Genomic DNA, 27,167 nt, shown 5'->3' with positions numbered 1-27,167 from the left:
ATGTGTATGTGAGAGAGAGAGAGAGCGAGAAAGAGTATGTGTGGCGGTCTTCTCACTTCTGATCTGCTTCTTTATGGGCTTTGTCACATCCAACCAATGCTGAGGGAGGCAGTACACAAAGCAGGAGGAGAGAGGGGAGAGAGAGAGGGGAGAGAGAGACATTAGTATGGCAGTGGAGCGTTTTGCCTCCAGCTAATTAAAAAATGAAGGACGGCTCATAGAAATACTTGTCTCATTCTCTTTTTCAAACAGGCATACACTCACTCTCTCCATTTCCCTCTCTCACTCTCACTCACCGGTGCTTGCTCTGGATCCACATACTGCAGTCCAAAGTAGTCCGATTCCACCAGGTCAAGATGGTAGATGATCTGGTCAAACAGGTCCTGGCCTTTAGACTTTTTCTATCCCACACACATACATGCACACAGACAGACACACATTTAATAACAATAATAATAATAATAACAATAATAATTTAAAAGAGTGAAATAAGAAAAAAGTCCTTACAAGTCACTAGCAGACTATTCCCTTTAGAGTAGCCTTTAACAGCCTGGATGTATGGTAGACAAAGAGACTAAGTGGATGAGTGAAATTATGTGACGTCCTGAAAATCATGGCCAACCTCTCGTATAACGGCTGTTGGGCTCGCTAACGAGATTGCATACGGTCTAGCTAAAAGTATAACAACACACACAAAACACATACCCTGGCTACTATGCACTTTCATCTCATCAGATCTGAGTACTACATTAACCCCACTTTGACCCATATCATCGGGCTCCCTCTCACTACCAGACTCGACTGTAATGTCCACCCATGGATGAGCACAGGGCCAAGTGCTCTTGCCTCATACTACAATACTGATCTACTCCAGTCCTCCTTGCATTAATATGAGACCTGTCTGTGAAAAGCATCTGGATAATAAATGCTCTAATGCCACTGGCATTGATATGAGTGCTTACTATTGACTATTATTTGTGTCTCCATTGATCTCCACACATCTCATGTCCTTCAACATGTCCATACAAAAGCAATTTTGCAAGCACATTGGATAGACTGCATTCACAGATGTAACTACAATGTGCACCGGGCTACAACAGGAGACGGTCTGGCTGATCCACTTACATTCCAGCTGCAATGCCTGCTGTGTTTGTTTTGACCCCCTTGCACTGAACATCCTCATCTAGACATGTATTGAATGTTCATACTAGCAGAGCCTATTGTGCTACCACTTCTCTTCACGCTTCTGTTTAAACAACAATCCTTTTAAATGATGTTCAATTCTCAAAACATTTGAAACAAAAACCACCAAACACAGGCAAATGGTTTTGAACATATTTTAGCATGGATTGGTGTACACTTAAATGCTTTCTGTACAGTATCCTGTGTAGTCACTGGGCTTAACCCTTTTACGTATGAAGTGACCTTGGGCCATGAAAACGTATTATACAAACAAAATGCCTGCTTGTATCCTAGACCTTTTTTCATCCCTTTCTTTTTTACTCTCTCACTATGATCCTGTTCAGAAAAACAGCCGTCTTCCCTCTTTCTGCCCCTCACTCCCTGCATCTACCTCTCTTTCACCTTCCCCTTTTTCCTTTAAAAATAGACTTGGTGTCGTTACAGGAAGGCTGGATTTGGGACGCACCTTAAGGGAGTGTCTATTATAGTGTGTGTGTGTGTGTGTGTGTGAATACGTCTGTGTGGACAGATATGACCAACCTGTTTTGTTATGTAAGAATATCACAATGTCAATGAAAATTAAAAAAACACAGAGCCCTTGAAAGCTAAAAGCCCTGAAAGTTCCCTCTTCTGTGAAAATGTTCCCTGCAAAGAGGAATTCTGCATCCTGGGGTTTCAAGCACACTCCCTCTCTCTCCTGACACACATACACACTCACACATGCACAATCCTGGCTGCATTCCTGGCAGGAAGCACACGGCAGGCTGGCAGGTTTGCTGGCCCCAGCGATGCCAAACTCCCCTCCACACACACACACACACACACACACACACACACACACACACAGAGAGAGAGAGAGAGAGAGAGACACACACACACACACACACAGACACAGATCTGTTGCTCTATGTTTTCTTGTCCGTGTGCGCGAGCCTACAGGTGATTGGCCGGAGAGGAGGAAGTGGGACCGAGGACCGGACCGCGAGACCATCTGTCCTCCACCGGAACCCTCCTGCGGATTCCCTGCCTCCAGCCAACCACAAACACACACGCACACAGAGAGACTACACATACCAAAAGTTAATTTCAATTACTAAACACGACTAAAAGGTTAAGTAACCACTCACCGACAGTTCCACGTTCACGTCTGAACCGTCCAGTAACACCACGCGACAGGTTATTGTTGAGGCAGTGCCCCCAGCCGCAGGGATGTGGACGAGGGTTCCTCCGCTTACCACAACGGGTGGATGTAACACCTGCTGCTGGTGTTTCTGTCCAGAGCCGCTCCCCCCTCGACCATCTAGCTCGTCCGCCGTTGTGCGGAGCCGCCGCCGTGAGCGCCGACTAAATGTCCTGCGCAGGAAACCCATCATCTTCCCCGCGCGACCGAGTACTGCCCCGGTGTCAGCGAGCCAGTGTCTCCCGGAAACCCGGGAGACTCCAGTAGACTTATCTCACTCACACACAGACGCACGCAGACAGCTGATCAGACGGAGTCACGCACTCGCTCACTCTCACTAGACACCTTGTAGTTGTGATTTCTCCCAATCTCCGCAATCTTGGTGGTTCACCTGCTCGCCCCTGGTAGGCTATCCCGTGGAGGATTTGTCCGCATGTGGCGTTTAGAGAGCGGATTACAGATCTGCCCGAAATGTAGGTGGCTTGTTGTTAATTCCAACCGTGTGCCCGCGCGTGAGTTACACCCAAGCAGTGGTTTCTGTTCGCATTTCTCCTTCCACTCGTGTCGTGGACCGAAACCTCGCGCAGGTAAAAGTCAACCGGAGGAACTGGCCGAACGGCATGTTGCGCGCCTGCGTGAGATTTTCAAGCAAAGAAACTTTTTTTTCTTCGTCGCGTGCTGGGTCGGTATCGGCGAAGCAGCGCGCTCTGTCGGTTAACCAGGCGACAGTGGTGTGCATGAATGTGTGCTGTTGAGTGTTTACATGATGTTAAAGATGCGTTCTGCGAGTCGGTTTCGGAAGAGGTTGTTGATATTTGACCTCAACAGCCAATCAAATTACATCCTCCCGTCCGTGCGCCTGAAGCATCGTGTTGATTGGCTGTGATTGTTTATGGCTCGGTCCGAGCCACAATGTTTGATTTTTGAACAACGTTTAAAAAAAACAAACAACAACAAAAAAAAAAGCACAAACACTGAACTGACCGCTAGAAGACCGTCTGGATCAATTCACAGAATTGGACAAAAAAAAGTGTATGAGATTGGAACCGCCAACTGCGTCTTTACAAAAGGATGACATAATTCTGCCAGTTGTACCATATTGATTTTATTGCCAGAAATAACACAAGCTTGTAACTGAGGTGATCATTATAGTGTTTCTTTTTGTGTGTGCGCTGGTTGTATGTACAGATAGAAAACTCTTATGTGTGCGAAATCATGACACAGAATCTAACAAGCAAAATGCTCCAAATCATGTTCCTGATGAGTTTGCTCTTCTGCACCTTGAATGAGCTTCTCTGTTGAACAGCTGACACCAGATGTGTGTGTGAGTGTTTTTTTTTTTTTTTAAAGGAAGTTAATGTTTGAATCATTGATAATATCAGACTTAAAATAATTTCAAGGTATATGTGCTGATAAATACAGACTTCCCCACATGCTGTGTATGAATTTCCCAGTTCTCAAAAAATGTGTGTGTGTGTGTGTGTGTGTGTGTGTGTGTGTGTGTGGTAGTAGTCAAAGTGCCCTCTTGCTCCCTAATGCATATTCGGACCATCACTACATTTAATTTATTATATTATGAAGCACTTTTTTTATTAAAAAAACATCTACAGCAGCTTTGGTCATCTCTTTCACTCCTCCAGCCCCGCCCTCAGTGGCCTGGTGTTTTGTGCTTCTCTCTATAAACCTTCAGGATTGCCTCGCACACAAAGCGGAACTGGCACTGGAAAGGAAAAAAAGAAAACAATAAAAATGACAACTCTCTTAACTACACTTGTATGCAAACCTGCGCAGAGCATACCGGTGTTTGGACCATCATCGCGCGCTGCTCTCTCAGAGTCTGGACAATCTGCAGTGGAGCCACAGACTCTCCGGCCTCCATCTGCATCAACGCCGTTTCCATGGTGATGAGGACACCTGTCCGTCCAATCCCTGCACTGCTCAAACAATGCCAGGTGACTGTGAGTATGTCTGTTTAGGTGGGCAGTGAGTGAGTGAGTGAGTGAGTGGATTAGTACGTGCTGTTACCTGCAATGGACCATCAGTGGGCCTGGTCCTTTCTTTCGACTGCGCACAGACTGGATGAAATCTAGGAAGTCAGAGGCCTCATCTGGGGGACCATGGTCCGGCCAGGCCACATACTGCAGATGAGTGACAGAGCGCTGCTCACCTGTCTGATGGGGGGTTAGAAACAGATCGAGGAAAAACCATAGTAAATAATAATACTAATAATAATAATAATAAACTTTATTTGTATAGCACCTTTCATACAAAACAATGCAGCTCAAAGTGCTTAATAAGGGTGTGTATGTGTGTGAATAACAGTATTTCCCCTGCATGTGTGTGTGTATCTGCACATGTGTTTATGTGTTACCTGTGTGTTTGTGAGTGTGAGTTCTCGGGTGACGTAGGTCATGTTGCCTTCCTCCGAGTGGCAGCACACCTGCAGGTTCCCGTAATCCCTCACCTCTGGGGGGTGAGGCCAGTACTGGTGACACTTGGTCTGGAGCAGACATAGTGGTTTAGGCAGCCGTCACCCAGTGATACCCCTGAAGACAGCTACACCACACCGTCTAAACACACTTATTCCAAACGTTTCACTCGCTCTGCAAATTATATGGCTCTTATACTGCATCCACTATCCCCACCCTTCCTGATGCCAAAAGAAGATTGAATATTCACTTTTTAAAATATGGACTGAATATGCACTGTTGACAATTACCCAGTGACCTTGGAGGCTAGCCTGTTCTATCAGACATTTTAGAGGCAAACCATCTAACCACAAGTTTCAGCCACAGCCACTGGCTTTCTCAGCACGTCGTTCACATCAAAATGAAGCATGTAGCACATACTCGCTAGTCTGACTCATTTCCACCAGCAAACTCTCTAGGTCACGGTTCTTTTCAGTCATAGTTACACATGATCTATCTAGATACTTGTGTGGTTATTTTCCGATCAACATGCCAATAGATACATGATGTTAGAATTTGCTGCAATATTATTATTAAAGTGCTTGGTAAGAACTATCTAAAATGTACAATCACCATTATTTCTAGTACTTTTATCAGTCTGTTTGTGGAAATTAAAATCATTTGTAATCATATTCTTAAACTGTTTTGTCTTGTACATAGGCATCTATGAGTATGCTTACATATGTGTCCAGAATAGTATGTGTATTTAGCATTGTGTTAACGTACCTTCCATGTGTGTCTATTATTAACAGGTGAGTGTGTACGTATGTTTTCAGTAATGTCCATATACAGTTTGTGTGTATGTGTGTGTTTGTGTATGTGGGTTGTGTGTAAGTGTGTGTGTTCATGCGTGTATGTGTGTGGGTGTCCACTCACCCGCCCTCTCTCAGTGAGTGTTGTCAACATGATAATGTGCGTGGTGTCTTCTTCCCAAATACACCTCCAGAAGTGTGTGCAGGTGAGTGGCAGAGGCCCTTGAGCTGCAATGTACCGCAACACCCCGCCACCTGGCTCTGTCTACAGACACAGACACAGACACAGACACAGACACAGACACAGACACAGGACACAGACACACACACACACACACAGACACAGACACAGACACAGACACAGGACACAGGACACAGGACACAGGACACAGACAGACACAAACAAACACACACATTACTTAACATGTTTAATACAAGTTGTTCTAGAAACTGCCAGTGGAAATGTTCACGTAAATCCCCGTTAGTCAGTCAGTCAGTCAGTCAGTCAGACAGTGACTGGGTGCAAGCCATTGACGATCATGTATGGACCTGCAAAGACATTCCTGGAATTTGTGGGTGGTATGTGTGTTGAGCCTACCTTCACATGATTGGCATTGATGTAGTCATCACCGTCCCCCTTTAGTACCACTCTGGTGATGTCATCTTTAAGAGACACAGAGAGGGCGTATCCATGAAAGGGATGTGACAAGTAATCAGACTACATCAAATGAGTAGATGTTGCTTTGAGTGTGAGAGTATACAGCATGTGGTGATTTACATGGTAAAACATCCTTGTAACGATTTTTCTCTGCGTTCTCCGACAACTTCGCACTTGTGTATGTAAGTCCAGGTTTTCTCCTATATATTTTCTACAGGCAGACAGAAAAGCAGGTGATTAACACAGCAGTGGTCATTCTCTGACATTTACACACACACACACACACACTCCATCTTTCTGTCTCACTTCAAACTGCAGCAGTAGAGTTCCAGTCAGTACACCCTTCTCTAGCCGGCTCATGGAGTCCTCCAGGCTCTGTCCTGGCGCTTGACTGGCTGTCTGTGAGATGTCCCCAAGCAGAGAAAGACCAAGGTCAATCTGGAGCGAGGGGACAGCACGGAGAGAGACACCTGCAGGCACACACACACACACACACACACACACACACACACAGAGAGAGAGAGAGAGACATGCACACTCTAAGAACTAGCTATATTACATATATATATATATACACATGTATTACACCTTTACATGGTGTGTTTGTGTGTTACCTCTCCGGCGCAGGAGCAATGTGAGGTGATTGGTGTGTGTCGCCCTGCTGGCCCTGATGAACATGACCACCTGCTGATGTGTGTGTTCGGACACATCTCTCCCATTTACCAAAACCAACTCATCCCCCACACACACTGCTGGCTTACACTGTGCTGCCTGTCCAACACACATAGACAGACACATCTCACATACACAATACGCACATAGTAAAATGAAAGTTTAACACGCGCGCGCGCGCACACACACACACACACACACACACACACACACACACACACACACACACACACACACACACACACACACACACACACACACACACACACACACACACACACACACACACACACACACACACAAAACATCAAACATTACTGGAGAATCTGGGTTCACATGAGATATGACAAGTGGCATCTTCTGATCCACACCTCCCTAGAAAACAAAAATAATATTTTAAACAGTTAGTTTCCACTGTTCATAAAAACATGATTAATTCCTCCAGCTGATTAAAAAACAAATGTGTCTTACTGATATCTATTATAGTTTTTCATCCAGAACACACACTTACGTACTTTGACATTGAAGCCAAATTTGCCATCGGGGTCAGGGCTTATTCTCACCAACAACAGATCACCGTCCATCACCACATTCTACAACACATACACAGTACTGTCATGATTAAGGACTCCACTGGATATGCGTGTTAGAGTGGGGGTGTTACATATGTAGCTTCAGAGAGACACAGAGACAGACAGACAGACAGACAGACAGACAGACAGACAGACACACAGACACACACACACACACACACACACACACACACACACACACACACACACACACACACACACACACACACACACACACACACACACACACACACACACACACACACACACCTTATCCCAGGGGTACTGTGAATGCTCATCTTCCCCAGTGACTTCATCGTTGTGGGGTGTGAAGCTGGTGGTGGTGCTATCGTCTTGAACTTTCCTTTGCCATAACAACCATCACAACAAAAGTGACCAAACGGACCAAAGGCTTGTATGAGCATGTCATTTAAAATAAATTGATATGACAGATTTGTGCTTATATATATATATATATATACACCTGTAAGTGTAAAACACTTCCTCGCTCTCTGTTCCATCACTTGTCTCACCAGTCAGGTTATCAGCAGAAGATGGACGTGGCTTACGAACGTCATGCCTCATGCGTGGACTCCTCCTGCAGAGTCAAGAATTCCAGGGCAGGGTTGAGATGCACACAGATGTGGACACAGAGAATGTGCCACAACACAGATGGATTGTACGATTTATGGGTGAGAGTCAGAGACTGAGTGGATAAGTGAGGGAGAGAATGCCGGTCATACCAGGTGGGTGTGCTTGGAGGAGATCTGGAGGGGAGGCTTTGGGTCTCCAGGTGTTCACTTGAGCCCGACCTCAAAGCTGAGTCCCACAGCTTTCCACTCACAAGTCTGTGATATAATGGCCTTTACACACACACACACACACACACACACACACACACACACACACACACACACACACACACACACACACACACACACACACACACACACACACACACACACACACACACACACACACACACACACACACACACACACACACACACCTATAAAACACCCTCATGGGCACAATTAACTGTGGTTTCAGAACTGCGATGGACAACTACACTTTAGTTCCCCAGAATGGCAGCATTTTAAGAGGACTGTTTGAGTATGTGTGTGTATGTGGACATTTGAAGAGGACTGTTTGAGTATGTGTGTGTACGTGTACATACCTGGATGTGGGTGCTGTGTGTGTGTTCCTGTGTTGGTAGAATGTGTGATGGTCCACACATGTTCGCCAGAGGTTTTTACAGTTACGAGAGTTCAGCATGCAGACAGATACCACCTGCTCTCCCACCTCTCCCTACACACACACAAACAAACGCACACACATGCACACACACACACACACACACATTTAGACAAACATCCATCCAAACATGCATGTAGAGAATCTCACACGACAACACAAATGCATGACATGTAAATCTTTCTCATCATCTGACGCACGTGTTTTCTTCGAAGGTGTATGCAGAATCTTTTCCTTTTGAATGAAATCTTGATTATGTTGATCCTGCAAAGGAAAAACTCAGTTAATGCTAGAGATATATCTGTTGGTCACCCCTGCCCCACCCTCCCCTCTCTCACACACATTCTCTCTCTCTCTCACACACACACACACACACACAAAAATCATAACAATTAAGCACGAAGAGCAACTATGACTCACCAAGGGAAAAAACTGGTGCAGATCAGATTGCAGAACAAAGCCACACCTCCCGAGGCTATGCCCACCCATAGGGTGGACTTATTTACATCCTGAGGGTAAAAGTTATGTATAAACAGTAAATATTACCAGAGGCTCTGATCCTAAGTGACTTACAGAACATCAAAATTAGAACATAAACAAGAACAAAAATAATGCATAATGACAAAAAAAAATAATGATGGTGGTCCATTACATTTTTTTTTTAATTATTATAATATTAATAATAACCAAATAATCTTAATATATATATATAATATCTAGAGGCATATCACCATTCAACCATCATGAAAGATGAGCCATAAACATGACATCTTAGCACTCCCCCCTCAAACCTATTGTCACGTCAGTGTAGCATGGTGCATCGATTCCTCCTCAAAACATCTGAACTATGCATGCTCTAGCCTCAGGCACATAAAAAAATGTAAGCAGCAGTAAGACGTTTTGGTCTACACCTTGTGAGCTAACCAGCTAAACGGCATGCAGAAGCCTCGCAAACACCAACAACAGCACAGTTGCCACTGATGAACGCTTGCTAGCATGCTAACTGGTGTCTTTTGGCGATACACTTGTTGTGCTGTGAAAGCTTTTCTTGCTATTTTTGCAGAGTTTCAGTCCCGGCCCACAGGGCTACATTGTTCATAGGCAGCTAGTGAGAACGACAGGTGTGTTTATCCCATCCCCTATATATTCCAGTCATATATAGTACGCAGAATCAAAATTTGAAGATGGTACAAAAAGTAGTTGCCGATAAAAACTCAAAAGTGTCAAATGAATGCATACTGTTGGATCAACACTTTTGAACAAGTCTATAAGTGTATAACACTAGTGCAAACCACGAAGCCTGTGCATGAGTGTGCATGTGTGCTGTTTTACCTTTGCAACATGTAGCTCCACTCCGTAGAGTTCTAACGTTCTAGCTGTGTTCAAAAAGCAAAGTTTGGCTTCACACTGAGAGAGACCCCTGTAGTAGGAGGCACACAAACATATGATGTGATCACACGCACAAACACCTGAGGAAATCCCTATGCATTGAAACAGAAAAAGTTATGTACTTATGCATATTTGTCACAAGGGGGAAGGATAATAATGGTATTTGTGTCAGTGTGTGTATGTTATGGCTCTGAATTATGGTGTGTGTGTGTGTGTGTGTGTGTGTGTGTGTGTGTGTGTGTGTGTGTGTGTGTGTGTGTGTGTTGGTTGGGGAGAGATGTATGCGTGCATGGGCATGCACAAGTACCTATGTTGAGGATGGAGTGCTTCTACTTTGGAGATGAAATCCTCATTCTGTTCAGGTAGGAAGTGAGCCTTGCCCAGGTACCCTGGCGGAGTCTCAGGGGTGTGGTCTCCAAATTCCGCTGTAAATAAATAGAAAGAGAGTACAGTGAGGCTTGATTTGTTATCTCATTCTTGCAGACACTTACTTATACTGTGTGGGTCCATCGGTCAACATTCCACAGCATGTGAACGCAGGGAATGTGCACTTAATTGGCTAATTGAACAAACTAATTGGATTACTTGTGCTTCCTTTATCAAGGATTTGTTACAGTTGTGTAAAATCCCACAGACACAGAAGCTCTCTAGTAATAGATGTCTACTGCGTGCCAAAGTAGGGGTCAACCACAGGTTCACACATGATTGACTGAAAGACCCTACAGACCGACTTCCAGTTAGTCACTGGACAGCATACCAGGTATGACCTAAGGGCACTGTGGATAAGGTGCTGCCACCAATGGTTTACCTAACTTAATTTAATACCTGATTACTCTAAATCCATCCAAGCAAGGTATGTTTGTGTGTGTGAAAGAGAGAGAGACTCACACTGAACAGCATATGAGGCTAGAACCACAGCAGAACTGAGAGGACATTTCAATCTGTAATATACACAGAATTGTTAGTACACTAACCCACTCTTGTACATATATCCACACAAAAAGATGTGAAGTAAAAACCAAAGCCAGTTGATCCTATATTTTTCCCTGTGTTACCTGCCCTCTTGAATATCTCGCTTAATCTGTAGAAAATAGAAATGTCTGCAGGAAAAAAGAAAATATATTTATAAAAGTTCAGCCAACTGCGAAGATCACTACAAAATAATATAAGGAGGGGAATATCAAACACACATCTCCTCTACTTCCTTTTGTCACCAAACCTTATTAAATGTGACCACCTGCTGACTTGTATGTTGCTTACTTAAAATTACTTAATTTAATATTACATTTCTAACAAACATCAGTTTTTCAATTAGTATCAAAAGATCAACTGTCAGTGGAGTATCAATATGAGGTCTCTCCATCAAATTCATTCAGCGCCTGACACATTTAAGGCTTTTGTCAGTACTAATGTTTCATACACTTACCTGGTTTGCTCATGTTGCAAGGAATTTGGATCAGAAACAAAGAAGCGAACTCTAAAACTCAAGAAGAATGGCGAGGAGCCTGTGGGGGAGAGAGAGAGAGTGAAAGAGAGAAAGCAAGAGATTATAACTCATTTTGCATCCTTACAAGCAGCCATAGTAAAGTACACAAATATTGCAATGTATCTTCTTTATATGTTAACACTAACACTATAGTGTTATAGTATATAGACCTCAATAGTACCTACTATAGTACAGTATAAGCATCTTTGAGAACTGTGAATAGCGCTATATAAATGTGATGTATTATTATTATTATTACTATTATTATAGTGGAAACCGTTTAGGAACACCTCTGTAGGTCAGGTTAACTAAGTGCAAACTTTGAGCGGAGTTCATTCGGCAAGGAAAGACTTGCAGTGAGCCTGTGGCCAAGGCCTGTGGTGGCATTCAGATGTAATGATTACATCATTTAGCTGTAAGGCCCAGCAGGACTGACAGGAGGTGACAAAGGCTTAAAACCTGGCGACTCTCAATCTGCCGTGAAGGGTAGCTCTCGCTCACCTTTCAACTGCTTCTTCAAGGGTTTGTTCTGCTCCAGCCACCTCTGCAGAGAGTACACATCCCACAGTTAGATAGTACACATCCCACAGTTAGAGAGTGCACATCCCACATTTAGAGAGTGCACATCCCACAGTTAGAGAGTACACATCCCACAGTTAGAGAGTGCACATCCCACCGTTAAAGAGTGCACATCCCAGTTAGAGAGTACACATCCCACAGTTAGAGAGTGCACATCCCACAGTTAGAGAGTACACATCCCACAGTTAGAGAGTACACATCCCACAGTTAGAGAGTGCACATCCACACATGCAAACACACTGCCAAGCTCATCTAGTAAGACATGTTCAGTCTCACACATTCAGTTGTGGTCATACCGGTGAGGTCTCTCTGAGCGTGTGCTCTGATATAAGAAGACTGTAGTACTGTGTGTCCTGCACACCCAGGTGCATGCAGACAGCATTGAACAGGGCAGAGCCATCTTGCTGCTTCTGTGAGAAGAAGAAAAAAATACCAGCACTCACCACTTTTGACAGAGAACAAATGCACACCAGTCTACAACACCACCATTCTAGATCTGACTTCAGACCAAACGTTCAAGTGAGGGACAGGGAGGGAGCCAGATGGACTTACATTGACATGGAAGGTATGTGTGTCACCATCAGGAAAGAGCACCACACAGAGAAGCTCTGCTAATGGCATTAGTGTTGAGTTTGGAAAAAGTGTCAGAGGAACAGAGAGAAAAGGCTTGTGATGGTGCAGAGCCAAATCAGCACACCCCCGGTGAACTGCCACAATTTCACACCTGAGAAAATGAACAAATATTTTTAATTAATTGATGCATATGTCCACTTCCCCTCCTTCCAACAGGACACACACAGCCATAAACACACCCCCGCACTCAGTTGCTTTCCAGAATAGTTTCCCCAGTGCTTATCTGGACAAGCGTGTGCATTAATGCAGACAAAGTGCGTGACTTTGCATTCATGCGGTTAAACTTCCACAAACATCTACCTCCCTAAAACAGATGTGCCCACAGAGGAACACGCACTGCTTTAGAGGAAATTAACCAAAAGAATGTCAAATAACTCAAACATGCCACACCCACATCAACATGTTAAAGATGCTCCACTATAAGAACAGTCCAAGCAGAAGAAGCCTGACATTAAAAACGTAATGCTATTGCTTTAAACCGTTAGAATATCCTAGACTGTGACAATAACTTTAAATGCACTCGTCGAGTGACCTACAAAACTAGACTCCATTAGATAGCGCTTGCCTCTGTCGAGAGTGGATCCCAAGTTCGAACCTGTGCAGTTAAGCGTTGCGGCGAATCAAGAAGATCTATTTGTAACCATGTCAATCACACACATACGTGCATTCAAATCATCCTTTTGAGTTTTAATCACCAGGATCTTCTCTGAAATATGCCTCTCTTTCCGTGTAGTGGCAAATATGAGCAACATTCAGCATTAGTCATCGTGAAAAACTTTAGGGCGTGCATTCATCTGAACTGTGTGACAAGGCTACTACAGATCATCTTAGAGAATTACAGTCACAGACGACAGGGCTTCGGGAGGCTGCTTGACGTTCTTTTGAGGTAAGCGCAATGAAAAATCGGCACTGAGTTGCCATGACAGGGTGTAGCCGGGCTTTACCTGAAGTTATTTCTTTATATGTAACCCATGTAGGCTACGAATTGAGAAACCTCTCAAACAGTCACATGAGAAAGTGTGTTAAGTAGGCTAAATAAGTATTGGAATTCAGAATGTCGGATGGTTGTTAAGGAACAGTGCCTACCTGGTTATTCTGCCTCGAACTAGCCCTTCTTATTTTGCGCGTAGAGTTAATGCTTCCATGTTGGGAGAGCCAAGGGCGCAGGTGAGACATCCGGAAGTGAGTGTTGTGTTGTGGTTTGTTTGTTTCGATCTTGCCTTATCGCGGTGTCACGCCGCCCCTTCTTAGCAAATCCTCACGCGAGCTCTCCGTAAACGCAAGCGCGGTTTCGCTATGTGTCTTGTAGGCGCGAGTGACTTAATAAAACTTAGACTACTGTATAAGTGTCAAACTTGAAACAGCCGTCAAAGAAGTCGAGATGGCAGCCTTACTGAACGGAACATGAGAAACTTTGTAAATCACACTTGTCGCGCATCAGATTCTTGATTATCAACGTGATTAGTGCCAATGGAGTAACCTAACCTATTGCACTTAACACACACATAGCTTATAGGATATATTCGGTTCAGTCTTAACCAGTTATGTTTGGTGAAGCAAGTAAATCATTGTTTAACAAGGTGAATGTTGCCATTCTAGTCGTGAGATTTAACGAGGACTCGCTTATATGATTTCCATAAGGAAATAAAAAACAACATGCTCTGTAAGCATTCCATAACCGATCATCCTAACACTAAACCAATGTATAAACAGTGTACCCTACTTAGATGGCAAATTATTTGAATTCAAACCTAAAACCTTTGATTATCTACAAATCTCCATCTCTAACTGTGCCAGAGCCTCCATACCTGCCTCCAGGCCAGGGCCGGCGATTGCTATAGGCGAACTAGGCAACTGCCTAGGGCGACAAATTGGTTGGGGGCGCCTTCTAGTGTCGCCCTTAGACCTACTTCCCATTAATCATAGGTAGAATAGCAAGCAAATTAAAACATGTGTATTAATGATCATCCTAGGGCGCCCCTTCAGCCACACGTTTACTTGTCAACCTGATTTAGATTGAATTGATGGTTGTTGTCGATCATTTCCTAATTGGGGGGGGGGGGGGGGGGGGGGGGGGGGCGTTAAATTACGTTATGTTAGTTACGTGAGGGCTCCTGCACTGCACACTGCCAGGTGTGTGTTCACCCTTCTGTACAGTTCCTCCCCAGGAATATACTAAAATGTATATGTGTGTTTTGTTTTGTTTTAATTTTTGTTTTAAATTGGCTAGATGCACTCAGGCAATTTTTGCAGAGGCCGGCACCTGCTGGAGAAAGGACGCCTGATTCGCCTCCCTCTGAACTTTGTAAGTAGCCTACACAACTAGTACTATTGTTGCTGTTTTTGTTATTGTTATTATTATTGTTACTACTACTACTACTACTACTACTACTATTTAGCCTTGTAGCAGTGGTGGCAGTAATTGTAATTTATCTACTACAAGTTACATGGTCAGATAAAATGTATTTGTACAATGCAACTATGTGGGAGGATGATAGAAATGACCAAATGCAATTGTGTAACGAACAGCATGGATGAACTCTGTGTTTAAATACAGCTGCAGGAGAAGGGTCATCCAGTAGTACTCAAGGGGCCAGTAACACACAGGCCAGGAACACACAGCCTGCATCAGGTGAGTCTATTTAATAGTATTTATTCAAGCCACATCCATACTTTAAAGTACAATAGAAACATGTTAGCATGTTTATATACAATAGCCTGTTTTCTTAAAGAAGTTCAACCACATTCATGATCATTTCACTTATTATATTAAACACCGCTTGTCTGGCTATACAATATGCTTGAATACAGGTGAAGGTGAAGGGACATCCAGGACCACATCAAGCACTCAGGGCACCAGTGAAACTACACTGCCGCCTGCAGACACCTCACCCTCCATAATTCCTGATATCCAGGGAGAACCTATAGATCCTGCTGACTGGCCAGCCCTCTGTGATCCGGTAAGGACAGAGTTAGTTCGCAGAGGACCATACCAGACCAGTCCAGACTTTACATTTCCAAAAAGAGATGATGGGAGAAGCTGCCACCAAAACCACTTCTACAGGAAATTAGTAAATGAGGAGAAAATCAAGAGACGCTGGCTTGTATATTCAAGGAAAAACAATACTCTGTATTGCTTCTGCTGCAAGCTCTTTTCACAGAAAAATTACCACCTCATTAGTAGTGGCCTAAATTACTGGAAGAATTGTAGTGAGGTATTTGAGATATTTTGTAGTGGTACGTACAGTATTCATAAAAGCACTTTTGTTTGTAGAGGGTATAGTTAGGGTATAGAGGGTCATAATTTGCTTAAATGTCCTTACAGGTGCTTAAGAGTGTTTTGCACAGTTTATGGTTTTGCACAGTTCATAGAGTTAATTTAATCCTAACTTTGAGTGTGTAATAAATTATTTAAAATAATAAAAAAGAAAATGTTCTGAAACTATTCTGGTGTTTGTTGTCCATGCACCATTTATTGTTGAACTGCAATGTAGAATAGTAGAATTATAAGTGGGTGAAAAAACTGCTATGCAAAGTAAAGCAGTTAATATATGTCTCTTGTATTGTGTGTTGGGGGGGGGGGGGGGGGGGGCGCAAAACTCAATCTCGCCTAGGGCAACCAAAGGGCTAGAGCCGGCCCTGCTCCAGGCAGTGCATTTTAGCCAAATGATTGGCTTGATTACCTGCAGTATTTTGGTCAGTTTTGTGCATTGTGCATTGCCACTGGACATTGTACAATGGTCTTCTCTGAAACAGTTAACAAGTCCCAGGACAACTCGGCTTGACCCAAGATGACAAATGTGGGTCTTGGAACTCATAGCTATTCCATGCTTACCTGGAGTGGTTAAACAAGACTTGAAATAAAACTCCTGCAGGTTGAGCAGTCTTAAATCTAACCCTTTTGAACTGACCACAGAAAACCATTTAGAAAACCCTGAAGTGCTATAAAAACTCTTTGGATCATACAATATTCAGAGATGCTGTTTCATCTGTATAATAGCAGCAGGTGTGAATGAAGGAGTGCTTACCCCAACAAGAGATGCATTTCACCAAGAAAATGTGAATGGGATTGTACAGCAGCAGTCGGCCATTGCGTACCATAGCCTCGGTAATTACGTGGATGCCAAAACTTCACCCCACAAAAGAAAGGTTTGACTCTACACCTTTTAGGTTAGCAATACATGTCATCTAACAACAACAATGACCCACAGACATTCTGGGACAGGTAGGCAGACCGCACAGACTCTGCTATTAAAATATGAATCGGTCAATGTTCAAAATGCGCTGATGGTCTACATTCATTGTGTGCAATGCACCTTATTGAGATCTGGGAAGAACATGACTACTTCACTCCTCTAAAGAACATCTGTTGTCTTCGTCTTCTCTCTGCTGCAACAGATGGCAATCCAGACTCTTTTCATTAGTGGTACCTTGGTGGTGGAATGACCTACCTAGTGCTCTCCGTGGTACAGCCATGGCACATTTAAAGAGTATTGCTAACTCCATGCATTCATTCGGTCATTCATTAGAGGGTAATTTTAATGTAATTTCAAGTTAACTGTTGTTAAAGTCAACACAATGCCAGTCAAGAAGTTCCATGTATGATTTCTGTGATTTTATGAATATTGTTCTTAATTCATCGGGTAATTGAAACTGATCTAAGAATAAGCTAGTTAGCTAACTGCCTCTTTCGGTAGGCTTTGTAATTGGCTGATTTTATAACGTTATCTAGCCATATGAGAGTGTCTGGGATTGGTTTGTAAGCGTAACATTACATATAACGAGGAGATATTAAACGTAAGGAACTATTATTATTCTGCATATTTAGCTAAACCAGAAATCCATTCCCCGGTATTTCACTCATTCTTAATCTGTGCACTTTTAATGGGATATCACATCAATCAGTGTAAGAGATCAGTTGAGTTAAATAACAAACAGTGGGAGTGGAAACAGGTGACAATATGTTATAGCAATGAAAAGTTGCCTCAGTCTGAAATTACATCATGTTTATGTTTCCTGATGATGCTGAAGAAATCAAACTATATCAGTTGAAATTCAGCTTCACTGTAATGGTATATTACACACTCTAATTAATCTACACTGCAGTGTGAAGTTGAAACAGAACATGCTGCCCAGACCAGACGAATCAGGACATCTGAGTAAAGGATGACAGCTGGTGTTGGGGTCCGTGTAGGCAACACCTGAAAGAGTGTTTGTGGGAGCAAAGCTGATGCAGGGTCTTTACACAGAACGCCAGCCAGTTTCTGCACTCTTAAATCATCATGGGTCCCTTCTGCATATGCGGAGCAGCTAACCTTCGAGCTGTCCGTTATAGGTCAGGCATTAAGGTTCACTGGGGAACCACCTGAAGAGGCCAGGGAAGAACACCCTGCCTAGGTAAGCTCAAATCTCACTTCCCTGCTCTTTATGCAAATAAACACGTACATCATTTCCACTTGCAACAACCAATGTGTTGTTATTTTTAACTGGCGGAAGGCAGCAATCAAGGATTAAAGACAAAAAAAAGCGTGCAAAAAAAACTTAGGCCAAGTATATTCCCATATTCCCCATCTAAAAAAGTGAAGAGTATGTAGCCTACATGCCCATAGCCTATATAAATATTTGTGTTTATTTAACACTAGAACCATGGCAAGTGTGTCAAAGTGACGCTTTTATTTAAAAAAAAAAAAAAAAATGCATACTTAATATGTATTTAATTGTAAAAATCGGTAGTGGGTTAATTTAAGTCAGCTCTTAAGAATCATAGGGACACTTGAACTTATAGTTTTTTTGTGTTTTCATCTTATTTTGCATGACAGTGCCACAAATAGGGCCTTGCTTCAGAAAAGATTAAACACTGACAGCAAATCCAAGGTGTAACTTCATTCAAAAGACACGATAGATAATATGTTTTATACATACATAAATCGTTGCTGACCTGAGAGTGATTCATCTTTTCTGAAGCATTAAAATATTGTTTGTGACACCGTGAGCCCGGCTGCCGTATACACAGTGATTTTGTGCTACTGTCTACTGCTACTACTCTCTCACTACAGACAGCAACTAAACCTTACAAAATGAGGTGATAATGTGTTATTCTTGAATTATGGTATGCATTGTGTGTGCAATCAGTTGATTATATTGTATGATGTTATAAATAAATTATAAATAAATAATAGATAAATTAGTGTGTGCATGCAGATGAACACACGTTTGGGCTCATCTAATTGCAAACTTCCCAAGATGTTTCATGCACTCATTATGTATCTCAATCTGATTTATGGGATCTCAATGCGTCCTCATTGCATCTTGTGTGTGGCAGAATCCCTTTTTATCTATTGTTACCTTTAGCGTGGAAGTTGTGAAGTTAAAAATATTCCAAGATACTTGGTAGATAGATATGTGCTGTTAAATCAAAATGTCCATCTCATTATGATTCAATCTATTTTGATGACATTCTTGCAAAGAACTAAACAATATTTCATATTTTCAACTGGCAAATTGCTATGAGATATCTATTACTTGTGTGTGCAGACATAATTGATGTTTCTTCTTCAACCTGTGGTTGTAAAGGGTCTGTCAGGATCCTTCATTCATAATGAACATGCTGCTCTGCAGTCATTAAATGTAAATGTGAACTAGCTTTTGTCAATTTGATTATCATGCACTATGCATCATGTATCATGCAGTTTCATTCACAAAAAAATAATGGTTTACTTAATAAAATGAAAATGAATGTGTATCTGATGAGTTTACACTATACTGTGTAACAATATTTTTAAACTGTTAATGTGTGAATATGTATATGCTTGCAAAAATAGTCTATCATTAATGGCATATGGATTTCACCCTTTTGATCTGTTTGTTATGTTCTCATTGTCACTACAACAAGTGGGAAATAAGTGGGGTGGGGTTCCAGTGGGAAATAAGATTTCTAAATCCTTGGATGCGCCCTCAATGTTTTTCTCTCTTCTGATTGGCTTGGCACCATTCTACAGGTATGTGCGGCTGGCCATCGCGTGGAAGGCAGTAATGCTAGCCACCACACCACCAACACATATAACTTAAGTTTAGTTAAGTAGACCTACAAGCACACTGCAGCACATTAGGATGGATAGAGTTAGAGTTAGAGTTGCAATGGAATCGTCATATTGTGAAAACTGGGAGTTGAAATGGCCCCAAAAACTGTAATAATAAAAATGGCTTGCGCAATCACATAAGTATATATTCGCAGCCCAAAGAAAATTTTTCATGGAGTTCCTCAACTCCTATAATTACATCAGATAAAATACTCCATGTGTTGACCAGTGTTGAATTTAAAATAAATACGTTTTAATCAAAACAGTGGTCAGTGAGTGGTCACCTAATGTACAGCCACATGGGACTAGTTCCAGACACAAATCAGCATTTGGTTCATGAAGTTGTTTCTTCAGAATGTGGTGTCCCCATTGCTGAGTTGATGACAAGCATACTTTCTCCAAATGATTTGTGCTTGTTTGGCAATTAGTCCAGTGGCTGTGGATGGTGTTGTAGGACAGCAGAATATTTTCAGTTGCTTTTTCATCTGTTTGATATTTTTGTTATGTACAATTGCCTTGTGCTGGCTGAGTAAATTAATATCTGTAAGTAAAATGTCAATAATTAATATCTGTGTAAATCCGTAAAAAAATTCTGTCAGAACTTGCTATTCACTTTCACCTCACTTCCAAAACATATGTTTTTTTGTTTTTTTTGCCCTGTGTCTGTTGGAACATGGTTTCCCCAACTGGGCCAAACTAGTTAGGTGAAAATTGGTTCCTCTGTGCATGTCATTTCTTTGTGCATGTAATGATTTGCTGTTTAGCACTTTGAGCTGCATTGTTTTGTATGAAAGGTGCTATACAAATAAAGTTTATAATTATTATTATTATTCTTATTATTAATAATGCTGTCCTTATGTTTGACATTCATTACCACGGTATTATAAACCTTTGAGGAGTTACACACAATGCACACCTTACCATTGCCAGAGAGAATACCTTGTTCTTACTTCAGCGATGTTTTGGGAAAGTCCTCACTGTGTGTTGTTTACTAGTTGTGAGTGCCAAGTGCTTGCACACACGTACAACAAGCACACCGTGACACTTACACTTGTCGCTCACAGCTGTGCTGGTTATATTTCAAATGGTGTTTTACTGTGGGTGTTACATAATGTATTCCTTGCACCCATGCACAAGTAATTAGCTCCCTCACATGTAAAATAATATTGCTTATCATTCCAATATAGTTGACAAGAAGAAAAAACATAGTTGTATTTGACAAATATTTATTTATAGAATTAATTTTTGATTAATAAAAAACATTAGTCAAGCCTGATTGGCTATTTAACTGACCAGTGAGAATCGGTCCTGGTGGTCATTTTATATCTAAATGTGAAATTGCTTGGTGTGAAGTGGTGTCCTGTGTGTGTGTGTTGGCTTATGCTAGTGTATGGGTGTCATTTTCATGTCGCTAATCAGGACTGGCTGTTCTTTAACCCAGGCAGCCAAATATAGAGGAGTGCTGAGTTCTCTGTACCTTTACCTCTCTCCCCTACTTTCCCGCCCTCTCCCTTTTCCCATCACACTGACACTCTGGGGTGGGCATATGGCAGCTCCTCAACGCCATGTCACTCAAAGGTCAGAAGTTATTTAAAGAAATCTCGCTCTCTCTCTCTCTTTCTAAGAATTGGGTTATATGTTGGCGTGGCATTGATGACCTGTAATGTATTGTGGCGTATCATTTGCATTGGCCCCAGCCGCCACCAAACCCACCACCGCCCTTAGGCCCGAGGTCATCTGAACACTTTAACGTCGGGTCTGTGTGTGTGTAAGAGAGCGAGAGAGAGAGAGCGGGAGCGATAGGGGCGTGAACGCGCAAAAGGCACTCAGCAAATCGGCTGTCTCCGCGGTGACAGGTTAGCATGTCCGTTATGTAACCAGTTAAAGGCTGAATCACAGTAGCGGATGCCGAGAGTTGTCTACCTGTCTGAAACTGGGCACAATGAAAATGTGTTGGAAGAAAAACACTTTTTTTAATATTTAAAAACAGCTAGCTGTTCCAACTGTTTTACACGTAGAAGGACGTAGACCTACAAAAAAGTGAAAAACAAAAACCGTGTAGCCGATATCGTTTAAATTAAGTAGGCTACCCAAGATAGGTCTATTCTTCTTTGAGAAAGTGTGTCGCTGCATTTCGTGCTTAAATTATGAACATACACTTTGGTAGACTTTGTAAAAACTGAATGAAACGGCGTGACCACATCAGATTGCCACAGTCCACATCAAACTCCATCTCAATTCCACAGATAAGATTGGGTTATTAATATTCATGTCAACCCCGTGGTTGAGAATGACGGGTCTCGCTGACCACGTGTCTTGCAGAAAATAGCCGGAGCCTAGAACTAGAATCGGCTGGATAAGAGCAAACCTCCAGCATTGCTTAGGCAGACTCGTAGGACGTCACTGAAGGCAATCTTTCCTCTTGTCAGGGAAGACGTTAGGCTTCAGAGATGGTAAAAAACCTCAGAAGTCCCGTGGCCTATGCGAAAATGAAGGGTTTGATGTCATACTTTTCTGGTAGGCTGGCTGGAGAATGATTAATTACAATTAAGTTTTATCAAAATGATGTGCGCTTTGTTTTAGCCTTACTATTTGAACCCCTGTTAGTTTACATACAGATAAGGCCTTTTAACTGCAGCCTATTCTTATCATACAGGATAATTATGCAACCTTTGGAACCCTAAGTATGTTTTAGTTGTGTGGTAATTTGTACCACTTAGTTATTTTTCATTCTAAGTGTAATGTTTAATGTTTTTGTCCTCAAGCCTTAATAAAAGAAAGGAAAGCACTCGCCAGTGACTTGATGCTGAAGCTTGTGGCCAGTCCGAAGATGTACCGGCGGTGAGTTGCCGTGTCAATCACTGTCAGTTACAGCACAATTAAGCGTAGTTCATACTAAATGTGCTAAACAACAGATAGACTACACAAAAAGCAAAGTGTTTGAACGCCAAAGTACAATTTCAGTTTGTAAATGATCTGGGGATAGGGACTCCCTAAGTAAGAAGCCTCTGTGAAGATGCTTATCATATTTATCATGGAACGTCATTGTGTGAGATTATTTTTGTCACTTTAACTTGAACGAGAGAGAGGATTTTTTGTTCTCGGCATTTGCAGAGCTGCTGTTAAAACGAGTTACTAAAGAGACTGTCCATGAAGGCCAAGTCGGTGTTAATTTGCTGCCCCAAATGTTGGATACAACGTTATAAATTACGCTTAGATAAATATTAACAACCACGCAATATTTTAGGCTACTACAAGCTACATCATGTAAGTACTTTATTGATAATGCTGATGGTGGGTGCTGGTCATTAAAATGAGCCTAGAAACCACAGCAAACACAATATCCTTCAATTATCTGATTTGCTTTTGTGTGTTGGGGGTGGATGTAGGCTGTGTGTAAAAATTGCTGGGAGGTGATGCATTTCAACACTTTTTTCAGTTGTATGAACTGGTATGAAACCACTTTGGGAAATGTGAAATCTGACTTTTAGGCGGAGTGGGTGAATGGTGCCAGCCCGGTTGCAGGCAACCTAAACACCCTCTCCAGTTTCAATCATCCTCTGAAAATGTCCAGTGGTAGCAGCTCTGTTACCAGCTCTATGTGTCCTCTGCCAGCCCTTCAGTAAAATAAGAAGCTGCAAATGTAATATCAATGCCTTGGAGCTTCAGCCTGAAAATCTCTTGCATTCACAGGAAGAAATAGGGCTGTGTTTAGGAGCGTGTTGGGAACGTGTTTGTGTTTCGGAATCTGGTGTAATTATGCCAGTCTTGTTGAATATGTGACAGATCATTCAGTTTGTTGTCATTGTGTAATTTTGTTTATCTTTGCTCTGCTCTCTCCAGCTTTGACTCTCATGGGTTTCTAGGGCCAGAGGAGGATGGAGCTGATACAGTAAGTATTTGGATGGGTACAGACACAGAATCAGTACCCAGAACTAAGACAAAGTGCATCCACAACTATGACACCAAATATTTAGCACTAACTTTTCTGACAAACCCAGAACTAACATGAGATGGAAATAAATCAGCAGATATGAGCCACAAAATAGCACCATCAGATTCCGTTCTAACCCAGTGTTTTTCCATTTCTTTCACAGCTATGTTTCAGGGATGCCTCACCAGAGAAGTAAGTAGCCATCATGTCGAGATTAAAAGACTCAGAAAGATAGAGAGAGACAGTCTGAAGTACATGCACAGCGGTTACCCTCTGATAGTCACAGCTTTCCTTTGATACAGGGTGACTGCTGCAGATTTTGATTACCTGAAGGTGATTGGGACCGGAAGCTTTGGAAAGGTATTAGTCTCACTTTTGGCCTGACTAAAACGTAACCGGCCTCTTGCTGATATCCTGTTCAAGGAAAGTTAACATTTACACCTTTCCTTCCCAATCAAAGGTCTTATTAGCCAGGCACAAGGAGAGTGAAAAGTATTATGCTGTGAAGGTTCTACAAAAGCACACCATTTTGCAGAGAAAAGAAGTGAGTATGTGTGACATTCAAATGGGTATGTAGCATATGATTGTTTCACAAGAGTGTTTGTGTGTGTAGGACTTTGTTTTGATTCTTTGTGTGTGTGTGTGTACTTTGCAGCAGCGCCATATCATGTGTGAGCGCAGTGTTCTGTTGAGGGCCCTCCATCACCCTTTCCTGGTCAGACTCCACTACTGCTTTCAGACCGGCGGGAAACTCTACTTCGTGCTTGACTACGCCAGTGGAGGAGAGGTATTACAATCACACTCAGCTTGCCCCACTAGAAATGGACTTGTTTTTTTTTAGGAATACAAGACAAGGAATCCAAGAGACTGGACATGTGATCATTTGTATGTTTGTTTGTGTGTGTGTGTGTGTGTGTGTGTGTGTGTGTTTGCAGCTCTTCTATCACCTGCAGAGAGAACATGTGTTTTCGGAACCCAGAGCTCGATTCTATGCTGCTGAAATTGCTAGTGCTCTGGGATACTTACATGGCTTAGATATCATCTATAGGTACACACAAATTCACCTGCACACATACGCACATATTTTTTGGTCTAGATTTACTCTAAACAGCACTGTGAACTACTTCTGGCTTCTTCCCTCCAAATCAGGGACCTGAAGCTAGAGAATGTGTTGTTGGACAGACATGGCCATATACTGCTGACAGATTTCGGGCTGTGTAAAGAGGGGATAGACGTAGAAGGTCGGACTGGGACATTCTGTGGAACACCTGAATACCTGTCCCCTGAGGTGCTGGAACAAAGAGAATATGACCGCACCACTGACTGGTGGGCACTCGGTGTGGTGCTTCATGAGATGCTCTATGGCCAGGTGAACAATCTTTTACCCACTTATGGAAATGTGTTTAAATGTAAATTCATACACATGTAGAGTACATATACTGTACTCTGGGCAACCATATGTTACATGTGTCCATAAAGTTTGACTTGTTTGCTTTCTCTCTGTAGCCTCCATTTTTTAGTGAGTCCCGTTCGAGGATGTTGCAGAATATCCTCCATCAGCCACTCTTTTTGGGGCCTGGAATCTCCAAACCTGCCAGAGACCTGTTGCACAGGCTACTGGAGAAAGATCCTGAGAAGAGGCTGCAGAACCTGGTAATCAAACACAGAGACACACAGACATATCTATCACACCAACTGCTGCAGATGGAGAGACAAGTCAAGTCCTGGTGCAAATGCCAGGTGGAGGTGGGGGTGGGGGTTGTTTGGTGGAGGTAGTTTGTCCTCTCTGGGGCTTGAATATTCAATGTCAAGTTCAAGTTCAAGTAAAAAGTTTAAGTTTAACATAATACATATATTCAATACAATAGTCAAACACCTTGCCCAAAAACCGAAGTAGCACTGACTATCAATCTCACTTCAGATATTCAAAATATAACCTTAGTTCCCAGTGTGCTGTTATGTGTTATTATTGCACAGGTGTAATTAACTCGCCACATATGAACCCAACATGGGCAATATTTGTGTAGTAACCATCATTCTTTCCATGCTTCTTTCCGTAGGCAGAGTTAGAGTCTCACCCATTCTTTTCCTCAATCAATTGGACCGAACTTGTGGAAAAGAAAGTGCGGCCCCCTTTTAAACCATCTCTGGTAAGCATTGGTAGTTTTAGACTTTGTTGCATTTTGTGAGCATTTTTTAAATAATTGTTTTCCAACATGCATATTTGTTTCGTTAACAGTCAGGGCCCGTTGACCTGGTGCATTTTGACCCCGAATTCACACAGTTACCGGTTCCACCCTCACTGGGTGTGTGCGAGGGTTCAGGGTTAGCATTCCCTGGCTTCAGCTATACTAGTGAGAATTATCCTGCTGTGACCTCTCAGCCCAGCCAACGCTGACTCACAAGATTCTCTTCACTCATGGAAGTTTGATCATCGTTGCAAAGGAGCATCAGCATTTCTATGTTGTTTCATCTCAGTGAATGTTACTTTCTTGTGTCACCTTAAGACAGATTTAGACTGTTCTCATTTTCCTCAAAACCAAGCAAATGCTAAGCTAGTATTACATCTACCAATGCTATGTTGGAAAAAACTGACACTTTTAAGGTAATGTCCCTTGGACCAAAAGCTGTTAAATAGTCATCTACCAGATTTTCTCATCCTCTTGTAATAATTCCTGTGAATCTCAGTGAAATTGTATGGAGAATCATTGTATATTTTGTGTATATATCATTTAAGGAGAATGTGCTTCCTGTAATCTGTCTTAATTATTTGGCAGCAGCTGCGGGAAAAGCAAGGGTTCCTGAATTTTTTTATTTCTTGAAATGTTTTTTTCTTGCCTCTATGTAAATCAATTGTGTAGAATCATATATTATTACGTTATTACGGAGTACAATAAATATGGTAGGTTAATAATAAATGTCTGTTTCTGATTAGTATTTGTTTCATTCTTCAACAAATCTCGTCTGTAGTTTGCACTTTTGTAGAATTCTACTGCCATCCTGTGGCCGGTATTAGGAGCTAACAGAGAAAAAGGGAGCTGACACTGACAGACGCCCACGCAATTTCTCTCCCTGTGGCATAGCAATAGTGTTGAATACGGGTTTCTTCTTACAGTTACATAGAAAGACATTAATTTACAAATTATTTGGCCTTAAAACAATGGCCAGCCTGGGCACATCTTCTGGTGCTCTTGTCCTGTTGTGCTACAAAAGCTGTCAAACCACCAGGCTAAGCCGACAAAATATCACAAAGATAAAACACCAAGATAAACACCATCAGGCCTCGACAATGAACAGTCTGAGTATTGCTAACTGTATACGTGGTTTAA

General features: G+C 42.2%; 3 protein-coding genes across 5 annotated transcripts in view; 1 reads left to right on the top strand and 2 right to left on the bottom strand.

Annotated features, from left to right (window-relative positions):
• Nucleotides 1–3,394, bottom strand: part of epb41l4b (erythrocyte membrane protein band 4.1 like 4B) — a 17,786-nt gene extending 14,392 nt beyond the window's left edge. For all 3 annotated transcript variants that reach the window (XM_031576462.2, XM_031576464.2, XM_031576463.2), the window contains exons 1-3: nt 2,310–3,394; nt 297–401; nt 57–99 (exon numbers count right to left, since the gene is read on the bottom strand). In XM_031576462.2, the coding sequence (XP_031432322.1) occupies nt 57–99; nt 297–401; nt 2,310–2,555 (394 nt within the window). In that variant the 5' untranslated portion in view covers nt 2,556–3,394. The remainder of the gene's footprint in view (nt 1–56; nt 100–296; nt 402–2,309) is intronic.
• Nucleotides 3,395–3,445: 51 nt separating this feature from the next.
• Nucleotides 3,446–14,720, bottom strand: ptpn3 (protein tyrosine phosphatase non-receptor type 3). The gene is made up of 26 exons (XM_012824851.3): nt 13,912–14,720; nt 12,745–12,916; nt 12,489–12,602; nt 12,115–12,157; nt 11,554–11,632; nt 11,183–11,227; nt 11,016–11,068; nt 10,435–10,552; nt 10,071–10,158; nt 9,159–9,247; nt 8,939–9,002; nt 8,662–8,792; nt 8,228–8,347; nt 7,969–8,082; nt 7,755–7,848; nt 7,428–7,505; nt 7,231–7,287; nt 6,855–7,011; nt 6,547–6,710; nt 6,361–6,451; nt 6,181–6,245; nt 5,707–5,847; nt 4,734–4,862; nt 4,388–4,533; nt 4,161–4,296; nt 3,446–4,082 (listed from the first exon to the last, which is right to left on the bottom strand). The coding sequence occupies exons 2-26, from the start codon at nt 12,811–12,813 to the stop codon at nt 4,011–4,013; spliced, it is 2,457 nt and encodes an 818-aa protein (XP_012680305.1). The 5' UTR covers nt 12,814–12,916; nt 13,912–14,720; the 3' UTR covers nt 3,446–4,010.
• Nucleotides 14,721–22,128: 7,408 nt separating this feature from the next.
• On the top strand, nt 22,129–26,756 carry sgk2b (serum/glucocorticoid regulated kinase 2b). The gene is made up of 12 exons (XM_012824874.3): nt 22,129–22,421; nt 22,670–22,745; nt 23,748–23,796; nt 24,002–24,030; nt 24,141–24,198; nt 24,299–24,382; nt 24,494–24,625; nt 24,774–24,886; nt 24,988–25,207; nt 25,345–25,491; nt 25,899–25,988; nt 26,078–26,756. The coding sequence occupies exons 1-12, from the start codon at nt 22,355–22,357 to the stop codon at nt 26,234–26,236; spliced, it is 1,224 nt and encodes a 407-aa protein (XP_012680328.1). The 5' UTR covers nt 22,129–22,354; the 3' UTR covers nt 26,237–26,756.
• Nucleotides 26,757–27,167: the final 411 nt, after the last annotated feature.

Source organism: Clupea harengus, chromosome 11 (assembly GCF_900700415.2).
Source record: "Clupea harengus chromosome 11, Ch_v2.0.2, whole genome shotgun sequence".
NCBI lineage: Eukaryota > Metazoa > Chordata > Actinopteri > Clupeiformes > Clupeidae > Clupea > Clupea harengus.
Note: the sequence above shows the minus strand (reverse complement) of the source record. Positions and strands in the feature narration are given on the sequence as shown.